The sequence below is a fragment of the Bombina bombina genome, chromosome 2 (genome assembly GCF_027579735.1).
Source record: "Bombina bombina isolate aBomBom1 chromosome 2, aBomBom1.pri, whole genome shotgun sequence".
Lineage (NCBI taxonomy): Eukaryota > Metazoa > Chordata > Amphibia > Anura > Bombinatoridae > Bombina > Bombina bombina.
Genome location: NC_069500.1, coordinates 522,416,496 through 522,432,129, shown reverse-complemented (window position 1 = coordinate 522,432,129; position 15,634 = coordinate 522,416,496). Strand labels below are relative to the sequence as shown.

At 37.0% G+C, this 15,634-nt stretch overlaps 1 protein-coding gene across 1 annotated transcript; it reads left to right on the top strand.

The window, feature by feature from the left end:
* The first annotated feature begins 1,473 nt into the window (after positions 1-1,473).
* Positions 1,474-11,079, top strand: LOC128647877 (neural retina-specific leucine zipper protein). Its single transcript, XM_053700579.1, has 3 exons — positions 1,474-1,664; positions 6,180-6,614; positions 9,924-11,079. Exons 2-3 carry the CDS (start codon positions 6,180-6,182, stop codon positions 10,299-10,301), a joined length of 813 nt encoding a protein of 270 aa, XP_053556554.1. The 5' UTR covers positions 1,474-1,664; the 3' UTR covers positions 10,302-11,079.
* Positions 11,080-15,634: the final 4,555 nt, after the last annotated feature.

The window sequence follows — 15,634 nt, the reverse complement described above, 5'->3', positions numbered from 1 at the left end:
TAGCAAGCAGGCAGTTTTCAACTAACCAATTAGAAAGAAGTGGGGATTTTAAAAGAGTGTTTTATGTGCAAAGTTCTCATGCTATGATTACGGCTATCGCCGAAATGCGTAAGCAAGAGAATGCTACGCTATCTGTATCTATGTTGTTCAAGTGAGATGTTTTAAATGACAGCCGGAAAGCTGAAATAAAAGTTAAGTTTTATTTAACCGAATTAGCCTGGTGCTCCTCTATGTTGGATCGTCTGATCACCACATATTCACATGTAATTTGTTTTCTACCATATAAATAAATGGGATATCTGGCAGCAGCGAACATAAGCTTTCGCTGCTTTCAGACTCCCATTGATTCCTATGGCATCTGCTGCCTCCAGGGTGGTGGATTGAAAACCCGGTACGATGGGCTGGAATAGTGGCAAGCGTACCTGTTAGAAGTTTGATAAATCGCAAAAGTTGTCAGATAGTGCCGAATTTGTATTCGGAACATCTATAATGACGCAACCATCGATCTGTGTCGGATTAAGACTGGCGGATCGTATGTTACGTCACAAATTTCAACTTTTGCCGGTCTGTAGGCTCTGATAAATGGGTTGAATCAGGCTTGCCACAATTACGCTGCGGAATTCCAGCGTATTTGCGGTTGACGGCTTTATAAATATCCCTCAAAGGCTCTATTTCTGTTTAAACTGAGTGATAGCATAAATGCTAAAAGTTCTCTGATACTTTGGACAAGTTTTTCTCTGAAATTCCCAGTGGCAAAGGGATTAAATAAAGCTGAATAACATCAAAATATTTTTTTATTCCATTTATTTTTACATCTAGTGACACAACATCATCATAACATATTGCAAAGTAATTCATCAAAAAAGTATGTTTTCAGTTGTAAAATATTGCTAATAGCTCTCAAAAGTCTGCAATAAACAAAAATGACAAGTAATTGTTTTATTTCTAAATGTCTCAGTGCAGCAGTGCTTTCTTAGCATGGAGACTCAGACAAGACTATACACCTCAGAGTGAAACTATACAACACCGTGATAAAGAAGTTCATAGCCACTGACAAAGACAGTTTTAAAACTACTTAAATAGTGAAGTATTTTTTTTAAAATAATTCTCTCTTCTACCTGTGCATAGATGTCATAATACAGAATTGAAAAGTGGTGTCCAGCCTGCAAAATATAAAGTATGTGCTCAAATGTCTACAGCTATCTATTTACATATGTGTCCCTCAATCTATCACTGATTTATTACTGGGCAGAACTAACTTGTAGAGGTGTCAGAGGTAGTGCCAGTCTCTCCCGCCCCCCACCTCGTACTTTCTGCCCCTCCATCCCCCTATTGAAGAGATTTAGCCCTGGCTCTGACAGATCCAACACTCTGTGAATAATTTCCTAACCCCCCCTCACTGCCCTCTGCCCTCTCCCCCATCCAGCCTCCGGCTGTGGCCATTGGAGAGCCTATAATGAGATAAGTGTGAGCTCACAGGCCCGCTATTTAACCTCTGTGCCCAGGGCACAAGTAGCAAACAGGGACAGTCAGAGAGACACAGGGACAATTCGGTAGCCATACAGGGGCATCAAGGGGCAGAGCAGGCTTTGCCCAGGACTTGTATGGGGATCAGGTTGAAAATAAAGCAGAGGAGGAGCTGACCGCAGTGTTACACTCTCAGAGTAAGTTACTCTTGTTTGACTCTTACACAGCTCCTGCTCTCCGTTTTCTCTCATGTGTCACTAAGTGTTTCTGTCATTCTGTGTCTTTATGCTGCTGTCAGCCTGACCTGTCCCACTGATGGAATCCCTAACAGTCCCTGCTTGTTACCCTACCTTACATTCAGTGCATGTATAACTATGGCCAGCACTCATGCAGGTCAGTTGTACTCATAAACTTGTCACAGGGAGACACAGATAAAGTAAGTAAATATAAATTACAAGTTATCTGTCATTTTGTGCTGTCTTTGCAATTGTATGTATGATTGTTAGTTCAAACTGCAATATGTGATTTTTAAAAGCAATACCTCTCTACTTGTTAATAAGAAGGAATATAGAGAGCAGCAAGTAAAGAATAAACATGCTGGTACTTGTGGCTAGAGAGCACAATCTGACAGTTCCCTGTTATGTGACTGCAGCTTGGATATTGCAGCTAAGATATTACTAAATGATTCAAGAGACACTTTAGCCTAGCATGGAATGTATGAGTCCTCACTGACACACATACCTGTAAAAAGCCAGCTACTCCTGATTGTAGGATATATCCTGGCTATCATACACCTGTGATATATGTATGATGTGATACACCTGACCCAAGGCAGAATGATGCTATTCTGCTTTTTCCTTCTGTCACTTCTGTCTTGCTAACCTTTTGTTAGGTTCTATAGGACTTTTTTCTATTTATGCCAAAGTTAAAATTAAAGTTTTCTCCCATGTCTGTAACCCATCTCCAATTGAAGCTCCCCCCCCCCATGTCCCTATGAGGGTGAGGTGCAATGCTGTGAGATCTGGCGCTGCAGGCGTGGGGGTTTGTCAGACAGTATCACTCAGAGCTGATCACTAAATCCAGGATAAGACTGGGCTCAGGGATGGAATTATCTGCACGTTAAGGGACAAGTGAGGTCTTGGGAAAGATATCCCTATAAACAAACAATGTTTAGGATATTTATTGGCCATGACATGTTATATTGTATTTGTTTTTGTCTTTAGTCAGAAAGGTTTACAAATTATGTTTTTTTTTGTATTTTCCTGATAAAGTATTCACTAGTTAACATCTGCACCTTGATCTCGGCATGACTGAGAAAGCTGCAGTTTTCTTTTCCTGTATAACTAATTCCCACAAGCATTAAAGACAAATACAGACATATTCACTAACAATCCTCACCTTAGCCTTTAAATAATGACCATGAGATACCTGGTATTATTCTAAAAAGAATTATAAAAGTACTGAGAGACTTTTTCGAGCAATATATACTGTTTAATTACCCAAGTATCATAAAAAAGTTTAGTAATGCTAAACAGAGGGGTATGTTTAATGGAAATGTAATAAGATGTCTAACAAACCTATAAATAATACAAATAATAATAATAACAAAAATGTGTTTTTGTGATCAATTATAATGCTTTGTATGATGAGATTGTGGAGTCTTTTATTAAAAAGTATTTTTTTTCTCTCGATATTAAAGGAACACTAAACCCAATTTTTTTCTTTCATGATTCAGGTAGAGAATACAATTTTTTAATAACATTCCAATTTACTTATATTATCTAATTTGCTTAATTATTTAGATATCCATTGTTGAAGAAATAGCAATACACATGGGTGAGCCAATCACACGAGGCATCTTTATGCAGCCACCAATCAGAAGCTACTGAGCATATCTAGATATGCTTTTCAGCAAAGGATATCAAGGAAATGAAACAAATTAGATAATAGAAGTAAATTAGAAAGTTGTTTAAAATTGCATGCTCTTTCTAAATCATGAAACAAAAATTTTGGGTTTCATGTCCCTTTAAGCCCCCACTAAGAATTTAAATAATTAGTTAAAGCTTTTCTCCTGTCCGCCCATCAGATGAGGATAGATATGGCAAACAAATGAGAAGTAAAATAGTAACAAAGTAGATGAGGTTGAAAAAAGGCAGAAGTCAATGGAGTTCAACCTATACAAGTAAAAATACGTGTGTATGCTTCAAACATTCACTGTTTCCTCACCTGGAGCAGAATGTGGGAGTTCAAGGAGTACAATTTTAATTACATATTTAAAACTTTTGAAAGAGTTTAAAACAGAAAAAAATAAAAGAATTTGTTGAAAAATTTAAATGCTCAAATTATAAACATTTTATTTTAACAGTAGAATGTCCATTTGAAGTTTTCAATGTCCAGTGATTTGGTTATACTATAGTGATCTATAAAAGTCTTATAATTATTTTACAGCAAGTTCATTTAAGGCTAGATTATAAGTGATGCGCTAAGTTTAGCACACAAGCGATAAGGGTTTTTCGTGGCTCTTTGTGCGCGTCGGAAATAGCACCAGTTTTACGATTTAAAAGTAATTGAATTTAATGAGCGTTGGGTCAGGTTACTGTTACTCAAGACAAAAAAAATTGCACAAAACACATCAAAAATAAATTTTAAAAAAATTGCACAAAAAACAGTTTAAGGGCTCAAAGATATGAGGTCCGAGGTGTTAGAAAAAAAAGGCAGGCAAGGGGCTTTAGCATAGAGATACATACATACACGTGTCTAAAGATTTATATGTATGTATGTGTATATATATATGTTTACATATGTTTACCTCTGTGTACATAAGTATTTGTGTGTTTTACTGTATATGTACTGTACGTAATTAACATTTCAATGGTCTTCATTTACAGGATAATGGACTTTTTATTGTAAATACATATTTATATAAATATCTATATATCCTTATACCTACAGTATATATCTATTCCTTTAGATATAAAGGTATAGATATGTATTTTATATTAACGTTATCAGAAATATAGAAATATATATTTAATAATAAAAAGTACATTAGAATATATGAATGTAAAATATGTGTGACACGCATCATGGTCCCTAATTTAGGACTAACACAGTTGAGTTAGAGCACATGAAGAATTTCTAACTTCAATGAGCGCTATTGAAATATTAAAAGAAATATTAAAAAAGTTCATAAATTATTTTAAACTATTATAGATACTGTAACATATTCTAAAGAATTCAAAGAATACATATATATATGTGTGTGTGTGTGTATATATATATATATATATATTTATATATTACAGTATGTATTATAATTCCAAATAATTTATATTAATTCTTTTTAATATTTAATATTTCAATAACGCACACTGAAGTTAGCAATTTTTTATGCGCGCTAACCCAACTAAGTTAGTTTTAAATTGCGAACCCCAATGTGCCTTATGCATACATTCATTTGATCTTCACATAGAAAATAATGTACTTTTTATTATTAAATATATATTTCTATATATATATCTATATCTGATAATGTTATTGTAAAATGGATATCTATACCTATATAGCTATAAGAATATATATATACAGTATATAACACACAGAGAAAACCCTGCACTCGCTAGCAAGCTCTCAGCTAAGATTAAAAGCAAAAATGGAAAGGTTATTTACCGCATCTGGACAAATGGGACAAGCTCAGGTAACACATCAAGGTCCTTTCCAAAAACCTGGGACCCTAAAACAGCCACACAATGCAAGCTCTCAGTCCAAACCAACTGGGAACAAGGGAAGGGTGCACAGGCTTATGCACAGGCTTATGTAATCACCCCAGTCATATACAAAACACGGAAGGGGTTAACAGGTCTGGGTGCAAGAACCATAGGGGAAATTACAAAACAAATTAATGTAACACACAGAGAAAACCCTGCACTCACTAGCAAGCTCTCAGCTAAGATTAAAAGCAAAAATGGAAAGGTTAGTTACCGCCCCATACCTGGGCTTGTCCCATTTGGCCAGATGTGGTAACTAACCTTTCTATTTTTGCTTTTAATCTTTGCTAACGTAGCTTAACTAATTTTGCTTATTTTTTAAACATATTTTATGGCACTTTAAAGGGACACTGAACCCAAATTTTTGGTTTCGTGGTTCAGATAGAGCATGCAATTTTAAGCTACTTTCTAATTTACTCCTATTATCAATTTTTCTTCGTTCTCTAGCTTTCTTTATTTGAAAAAGAAGGCATCTAAGCTATTTTTTTGGTTCAGTACCATGGAAATCCACCAATTAGCAAGAACAACACAGTGTGTTCACCAAAAATGGGCCGGCATCTAAACTTACATTCTTGCATTTCAAATAAAGATACCAAGAGAATGAAGAAAATTTGATAATAGGAGCAAATTAGATAGTTGCTTAAAACTGCACGCTCTATCTGAATCACGAAAGAAAAAATTTGGGTTCAGTATCCTTTAAGCGTTAAAACCAGCCCTTTTCATTCAGTCATTGAAGCCTGTAGCTGGCCAAACCTGATCCAGCATTCTACTAAATAATCACAAAATCCTTCATAACCCTCTTTTTTTCTGGCATTTTTGGGCAAGGTCCCCAGTTCTTCACTAATAGATATCCCAGGTCACCCTAGCACTGTGCCACTTGATTGTTCATTTTTTTTCTGTAACTGTGAGTAAGCATAAGTCTAACAACTTGTCATTTTTCATCAGATGGCACTTTCAGACCTTCCCAGCACCCCACTGGCTCTTGAATACCTTAATGACTTTGATCTGATGAAGTTTGAGGTGAAAAGGGAACCCCCTGAACCACGGACATCAAGGATGGCCCCTCCTCCTTCACTTGGCTCAACTCCATGCAGTTCCGTGCCCCCCTCACCCACCTTCAGTGACCCCTCTGAAACAGCAGGACCACCTCGCCCCAGCTTGGAGGAGCTTTACTGGATGGCAGCTTTGCAGCAGCAGATGGGGGGAGAAGGACTGCCACTGACCCCAGAGGATGCTGTGGAGGTTCTAATGGGAGGTGGAGGAGCAACCACACTCCAGGGTTTGGAAGCAGGGTACAGGTCAGGGAGTGGACACCCCCATAATTCTCACAATGCAGGGTATTTGCTGACCGCAGAGGATTTGAATGCACAACAGCACCAGGTGAGGAAGAGCACAAGTCTAGAAGAAAAAGTAAATTATGCAATTGGCTTGAAAACACAGTAAAAAGGCATTGCAGCAAGAGAAAAAATGAGGGAAGGAAAAAGTATTCAGAAGCACATATCCAAGTTTAGCCAAGCAAAGTGTCTAATCACAAGGCTTAGTTGCCCCACCTACTTGACTATGACTGGACGTGCTGCTTGACTTTACTCTTGACTGCAAATACTGAATACTAACTCAGCAGGTCTCGTTAAGCAGCTGGCTTTAACATACTTTATTATACAAAAAATGAATTTATGGAAATATTCATAGATAGTGAAAAGTACATCCAAGCTGTGAATCCCATCAATGTCAAGCAGTTGGGCATAAATGACCCATTGTGATTAGATGCTATTCTCTGTTATACATGGCTGTGTGTAAAACATATTCTCATGTCTGGAGAGCAGTCAAAACCCACATCATCTCCACTTATCCTAAATCCATCTAAATTCCACATTAAAATTCACCTTACTAACCCTAAAGCCAAGCTGTAAGCTAAAAGCCTGTTAATTAGGGAACCAATTATTTGGAAGCTCACATGCTATATATTGACATAAACCTGACTGAAAATAGAAGATAAAACAAAAAACTAACTGTAGAAGAGAACAAACTGGAAAAATAAGGAAGATACTATGGGATACTATGGGAGAAAAAAAACTTAAGAAAAGAGGTAGTGTGAAATAAAAGAAATAGACTTGGGGATAAGAACACTGGAAATGAATTGGTTCAAGGAGTGTAAGAAAGCGTAAATAAATAAGATTTAGTTAGGAAAGGTTACAATAAAAAAATACTGAAATGGAAGAATGAAGCAAAAACAAAAAGTGTGAGATGAAATGGATGAATAGGCAAAGGGAAGTGATGAAAAGAAAAGGTGATAGAATTAGCTTTGTCACTAATCAAAGTAAAAGTTGCACCTATAATAAGGAATATTTATTTTAAAGAAGACATTATTGATCAAAACCAGTGAAAAACAGTCACTTATACAACATTAATTTGGAGTTGACCTGACTATGGCAAAGCCACCTTTGTTATATGGGGTTGTTTTGACACTGGTTGTTATTTTTCTATAGCTAGAGCACATTTACTGTGATGTGTGAACTAGATTTGTTTTAAATGACAGTATCATCTAACACTATCAAACAACATTTGTGTTAATTATTGATTCTTACACTAATGTATAGTCAGGGACAAATGACTAGCTTTATAGCTAAGTACTAGATAAGTGTTGAGGAAAGACACAAGTATGATTGTGTGACTATATGTTTGTGTGTGTGATGGTGCAAGGAACTGAGAGTAGGTGACAGGATTTGTCAGTACTGTTATAGACACAAAGCTGGACATGTCACTGATCACTTAATCTGCTAATATCAAGAGATAGACAGGTGGGGGAGGAACATAAAGAAGGAGGGTGAGTGGAGGAGAGCAGAAGAAAAAGTGAACAAACAACCAAACAAAAAACAGACATCTCAAGCAAGGGAGATGTAGTAGAGATTGCTGTATTCTAGTAGGTGAAATAGATACATTTGCCAGCTGTCCTCTGCAAAAATAAAAGATAATCAGATTGTGACTGGAAGGGCACTAGGTAATGAGGCCTCTGAACTAGCCCATGATACTGAAAGGGGCCTATTTATAAATGTGCGAGCAGACATGATCCGATATTGCGGATCATGTTCTCCGCACATCGATAAATGCCGACAGCATACGCTGTCAGTATTTATCATTGCACCAGCAGTTCTTGCGAACTGCTGGTGCAACGCTGCCCCCTGCAAATTCACGTCCAATCGGCCGCCAGCAAGGGGTGTCAATCAACCTGATCGTATTGGATCGAGTTGATTTCCGGCAATGTCTGTCCGCCGCCTCAGAGCAGACGGTCTTTAGACAGCTGCTTCATACGGAGCTTGATAAATATGCCCCAAAGTCTTATTATGATTCATTTGTATGTGCACAGGAAAAATCAGAACCCATTCTTCTCTCAAGCCTCTGTCAAGTACATGCCCACATGAGACTTTGGTGTTCATGTTTTATATACATTTTACTAAACATCTAGTTGAAATATCTTGCTTTCCCTTTTAATACCAGACACTTAGCAAATCGAGATATTAAACATTCAAAATTCAAAGATTTCATCTTTAAAGGGCCATAATACCCAAATGTTTAAACACTTGAAAGTGATGCATTATAGCTGTAAAAAGCTGACTAGAAAATATCACCTAAACATCTCTTATGTAAAAAAGAAAGATATTTTACCTCAAAAGTTTATCAGTAGCCACATCCCATTGTAAAGGACTTCTAAGGAGCATATCAGTATGTCTGTCCCGGGACAGCCGAAGGCTAGCCTCGTGTACTCTCATGTTATTTCCCTATTCAGTGTAAGGAAGTTTACAATGAAATCTCATGAGAGTTAAGTCAAATCTCATGAGATCACAGTAAAAGAGTTCATGACCTCAGTACTGCTGATGCTGATTGGCTGCTGTTCATTTCTTCCCTTTTCTCATTTCTTACTCTGCTGAGCTGAGGAGATTGTGAGGTAAAATATCTTCATTTTTTACATAGAGATGCAACGGTGATATTTTCCTGTCAGCTTTTTACAGTTATACTGCATCAGTTTCAAGTGATTTAGCATATGAGTATTATGTTCCTTTAAAGGGACATAATACTCATATGCTAAATCACTTGAAACTGATGCAGTATAACTGTAAAAAGCTGCCAGGAAAATATCACCTGAGCATCTCTATGTAACAAAGGAAGATATTTTACCTCACAATTTCCTCAGCTCAGCAGAGTAAGTTCTGTGTAAAAAGTTATACTCAGCTGCTCCCAGCTGCAGGTAAAAATTAAAAAAAAATGAAGAAATGAACAGCAGCCAATCAGCATCAGCAGTGCTGAGGTCATGAACTCTTACTGTGATCTCATGAGATTTGACTTAACTCTCATGAGATTTCATAGTAAGCTTCCTTTACCTGATTGGTGAAATAATATGAGAGTTCACGAGGCTCATCCTTTCATACTAAAATGCTGCTTAGAAATCCTTTACTATGGGAGGTGGCTACTGTGGAACTTTTGAGGTAAAATATCTTTCTTTTTTACATAGAGATGTTCAGGTGATATTTTCTAGTCAGCTTTTTACAGCTATGCTGCATCACTTTCAAGTGTTTAAACATTTGGGTATTATGGCCCTTTAAGTGAGGTGGAGGGATTCAGACTGATGCAATGTAACTCACTGATCACATCATTGCAACTCTTTTATTTCTTCTTGTACCTTTCATTTTTCAGCTATCTCCGATGTCAGAACGCTTCTCGGATGAGCAGTTGGTGGGGATGTCGGTGCGGGAATTGAACCGCCAACTTCGTGGGTTCAGTAAGGAAGAAGCTCTGCGACTTAAGCAGCGACGACGTACCCTGAAGAACCGTGGCTATGCTCAGTCATGCCGGTACAAAAGAGTTCAGCAACGCCATGTTCTAGAGACAGAAAAGTGTCAGCTTTCTCGTCAGCTTCAGCAACTGCAACAAGAGGTGGCCCGAATCACCCGGGAGAGGGATGGCTGGAGAGCACGATATGAGAAACTTTTGAGTGCCACAGGAGGAGGGTCAGGCGGGGACATGCTGGGGGCTGGGGGTGACACGGGACCTGGAGCTGAGCTCTTCCTGTGACCCCACAAAATTAGAGGACTGAACCCTAAACCAAAGGAGCTACTTCCATCCAGGAGATTGAGCCCCTCTTTTATAAACAGATCTATAGTCTAAAAGCCTACAAATTAGACACAGACACAAAAGCTTTGAGTACAGAAAACTTAAGTATTCAATCTCTTATTAAACCATTAGTAAGGAAGTTGTCACTGTGCTATTTTTCTCCCAGATACATGTTTCCCTTTTGCATCCAGTCACACCTAGATATTGTACTACATTGTTTTACATTTTAAATGTAGAACACCACTAAAATCATTGTATAATGCTCAGTGATTTGGGGTCTATCTCATTATCATCATCAGTGTCTATCAGGCTCACTGAAAATAAAACTGCACTTTTCCATTAAAATGCAATTTTTTCTTCCCAGAACCGCCCACATGTTCCTCATGTCATTTTTATGTCATAACCCACACACTCACATGGAAAGCAACTGAATTATGCTAGATCACAAACTGCTCTGGGACTGGCTGAGCCTGTCCCTATTATCCAGGTGTCTCCTCGCCTCTTGCCCCTTTCCTTCCTGACTGAGGGGGGTTGGTCAAAAGAATCTGGTTTTATTTGAGGGAATAAAGTAAATTATTGATTTTTTTTTATGTGTGATTGTGGAACACTTTGCAGAAAACTCCACCTGTGTGGAAAAATGGAACTAGCCGGTTACTAGGCAGAATGAGCCATGTGTTGTGAAAAGTTTTAAGAAATGTTATTTTTTTTCTTATTATTATTAATATTTTATATTTGGAAAAATAAAAATAAATATTTAAGACAAACATATCTATTTAACTATAGAAGAATAAAAGATGCAGAGTTTTTACAGCAGAACAATGTGTAGAATGCTTATTACTGTGTAAATTAAGTGCAGCTAAACAAACACATATTACTCATGTAAGCTTCACTAGCTAAGCCTCACCATTGATACCTTTATACCACTCTCTGCTGGTTATTGCTTATTTAGTGCTAGAATCCACTTGCACACTAACTCCGCTTGACTTCTGCCCTTTGCGCGCGTCAGGTAGCATGCATATTACAAATTGAAAGTATTTATCACTTGCGCTGTTAACCCGAGGTGCGCAAAGAGCGCTAGAATCTCACAACTGCGTTAATGTACTCTCCCATTGACTACAATGGAGAGAGAAAAGTGGAAAAAAACTAACACCCATACTTGCATAGCCCATCTCAAAGTCCCCACTACACTATTAACCCCTAAACCACCACAACACTAATCGCAAAAGAACCCACTACACTATTAACCTCTAAACCGCCACATCCCTGATCACAAAGTAACCCTCTACCCTATTAACCCCTAAACTGCCTCAACCCCATTGCAAAGTAACCCACTACACTATTAACCCCTTAACCACCACAACCCCCATTGCATAGTAACCCACTACATTATTAACCTCGATAAACTGCCACAACCCCCATCGTAAAGTAACCCACTACACTATTAACCTCAAAAACCGTTACAACCCCATCAAAGTAACCCACTACACGATTTACCCCTAGACCGCCTTAACCCCCATCGCAAAGTAACCCACTACACTATTAACCCCTAAACCGCCACAACTCCATCGCAAAGTAACCCACTACACTATTAACTCCTAAACCACAACAACCCCCATTGCATAGTAACCCACTAACATCTAAACCCCTAAACTGCTACAACACCCATAGCAAAGTAACCCACTAACATCTAAACCCCCAACCTAAGACCCCCTAAGTTACCCCAAAACAGACTAACCTTGGCAGTTTAGGGGTTGATAGAATAGTTTAGTGCAACCGTTTCCTCCGACCAAACACTTCACGCGACCACATTTACTTTCAACTTGTAATACAAGTGGAGATTGCTGCTCAATGCCGCCCATAGAAATATGGGAAGTGCAAATTACAGCAATTTAACAAAACAGCGTGCCACTTGTAACATGGATTTGAGTGTAAAGAACACCGAGATCTTGCGATCGTGTTTACACTCCTCGTGCTAACGATAGTGCTCTACTCATAATCTGACCCTTAAAATATACATTATTATATTGCTCCAATTAACCTCTATTTATGCCAGCTTTAAATGATGCTCCTATAGCTTCCACTGAAGCTCCCTCCATATATCTGCCTTCATATTACTTCTCCATTTCTTTTTTAATGTATAATTCCCCTATAACTACCTCCCATGGCAAGATAATATATTTTCCTTAGCAGGAATATTTACATATAAATGTCAGAGAATATTTTCTTATTCAAAAGGGAAAAAGCAGGGAATTTGTGTCACAGATGACATCATCAGTAAAATTTATGCTAGGATCACACAACATAACTGATGACATCAATAGTGAGATCAGAAATTACATAAATTAAATTGTTAATTGTTTTCATACACACATTGTACTTAAAATAAATGTCTTACTGTTTATGTAATTGTATAAACTAATTAAAATACTAAAATAAATTATTCTGTCAATATTATAATAAACATTTCTTTATTTACACGTAAAGGATGTTTAATACAGTAAAATTTAATTATCAAGTGCATACTAAGGGTACACAAAATAAGCAATGCAATAGCCTTTACTCTGAATTTTAAATGAGCAGTAGATTTTTTTTCTGACAAATTTCAAAATTCACTTCAACCAATCACATACTTTTGCACATGCTCAGTCGTAGCTGGTGCCTCAGAAAGTGTACATATAAAAAGACTGGGCCCAAGACATGCCCAGTCTCATCCTCCCACTGAGGCCCTGCCAACAATTCACTGGTGGACCTCCTGGAAGTGCCCCCAAAAGAAGACATTTCTGGGGACGCCACTGGTTAACTGTCCCTTTAAATATAGAAATTCCTAATAATGTTTGTTTTTAATATTTAATTTCCAAGCAAAAACACATTAAAAATAAATATTAATTACATACAGTACATCTTAATACGAATTATACGAATTTCTTTATTTATTAAATATACAAAATTATATACTTAAAAAAGACATTACAGTGAATTTAAAAAAACAACATTACACTTATTACTATTGATAAAAATACAACTACAGATCATTATTTATGTATCATATACAATACAATTTAGAACAAACGCTTATATTAAAAAAACAAAATGTATCACTGTTCACAACTTCTATATCATTGTTTACTTTATTAAAGGGATAATAAACCCCAATGTTTTCTTTCATGATTCAGATAGAGCATGCAATTGTAAGTGACTTTCCAACTTACTTCTACTATCAATTTTTCTTTGCTTTGGTTATCTTTATTTAAAAAGTAAGCTTAGTAGCCAGTCCATTTTAGGTTCAGCACCATGGATAGCGCTTGCTTATTGGCGGCTACATATAGCAATCCAATAAGCATTCATAACCCAGGTTCTGAAACAAAAATGGGCCGGCTCTTTAAATAAAGATAGCAAGAGAACGAAGAAAATTGATAATAGGAGTAACTTAGAAAGTTGTTTAAAATTGCATACTCTATCTGAATCATTAAAGAAAAAAATTGGGTTTAGTGTCCCTTTAATATTTATACCTAAAAAAATGTGTAGTGTAATTTATAAAATCACCAGGGATATCATTGGTAATATGATAGATGATATCTTGTGTGATGTTACTAGTGATATCACTGATGATGTAATGGACTCTGATTGTGATATTATATCTGATATAATTAAATAAAAGTCCATTTGGATTGGGGAAATTTTTACAGCAAGTTTGGTACTTCCTAAGCGTTTGAGTCAGGACATAGTACGTTTATTACTATGTATTTTCCCTATTTTGTCATAGAAATACAATAAATATAATGTCCTTAACACTAATTTCCTTTTGCAGATTTTCATTGAATAATAACTTCATGTTGAGAAGAAGATGAAGCTTGATTCATCTATCAAGCACGGGAGAAATGTATTAAGAAGCAATTTATCTATGCAAAATATGACTAAATGAGATGTGTTTGTGCTTAAAATATTTACGGCAAAAAGGACAGCAAATTTAGTTTATAAGTTTGGGATATTTTAATTTGTTCTCTGACATGTGGCTATTAAAATAATAATAATATTAATAATACTAATAATAATTATTATTATTATTTGTATTAGTGGTAGTAGCAGCAGTAATATTAGTATTAAATACTGTTAGTCTTGTGTGGGCCTTGAACCTGTGATGTTTTTTCAGCAGAAAGACTCTTTGTAGTGTGCTTTTTAATAATTTGATTATTTAGAGAAGGCTTGATCCTTCAGAAGTCAATTCTGGGCCAGATTACTAGTGGCTCACTAATAATAGTGCAGTTTGTGATAAGCAATATCACTGCACAATGCAAATATTGATATTACAAGTCCATGATAAATCCCATTTACTAAAGAAGGGTTAGCACAGTCGACATCAATCTAGTACAACTTATACTTACTTTCAATAGAGATCACAACTAATTTTTTACTTTGAGTGCAGTTAGCGCATGAGTGTCAGGTTCCAGTAAATGGTTTCCCCTTCCCTATTCCTGGCCACTAGTCAGCCTCAGGTTCGAGGGTTTGGACAAATACTGGAACAGTCCTGGAGGTGGGAGCTTTAGGTTGAGGTAGTTACAAACAGATACATACAGCTTGTTCTATGGCGATTTACCACCTGGGAGCACCTCTTTTAGCCCAATTGTGCTTTTCACAGAGAAGAACTTTCATAAAATATATCAGTCTGATCCCAACTAACAAGGTCAGTCCAGCCCTGAAATACCAGGCAATCCCTCTCTGAGCAAGGAACATGGCAACCCCAGATGATCGTTACTGTGCCATAGAACAAGCCACTGAGGTTGTTCATTCTTGGCAGATCTCTTTCTGCATGTATATGTATTATGTAAGAAAAGAAATGCCCAGCACTTGCTGCAATCAGGTGCATGCTCCAGGGGTCCTGCAAATACCCCAGACGATAGCAAAGATACAAAGAGCAAGCAGCACCACTTGAAGAAATATTCAATGCTTATTTATTGGGACATCACAAAAAGCACAAAGCACAACGTTTCGGTCTATCTGACCTTAATCAAGTTGCATGCCCATCAAAATGCCCTTTTCAGGGCAATGGGGAACTTAGGATTTTTAAGTTAGGGTTTTATTTGGGGGGTTGGTTGTGTGGGTGGTGGGTTTTACTGTTGGGGGGGGTTGTTTGTATGGTTTTTTTTACAGGTAAAAGAGCTGATTTCTATGCCCCGCAAAAGGCCCTTTTAAGGGCTATTGGTAGTTTAGTTTAGGCTACTTTTTTTTTATTTTGGGTGGGCTTTTTTTATTTTGATAGGGCTATTAGATTAGGTGTAATTAGTTTAAAGATCTTG

What these genes read in the sequence shown, in the direction of transcription:
- LOC128647877 (XM_053700579.1), top strand. Translation starts at nt 6,180, where the DNA reads ATGGCACTTTCAGACCTTCCCAGCACCCCACTGGCTCTTGAATACCTT. An exon ending in TGAATGCACAACAGCACCAG is followed by an intron (nt 6,615 to 9,923) that starts GTGAGGAAGAGC and finishes TTCATTTTTCAG; the next exon opens with CTATCTCCGATGTCAGAACG.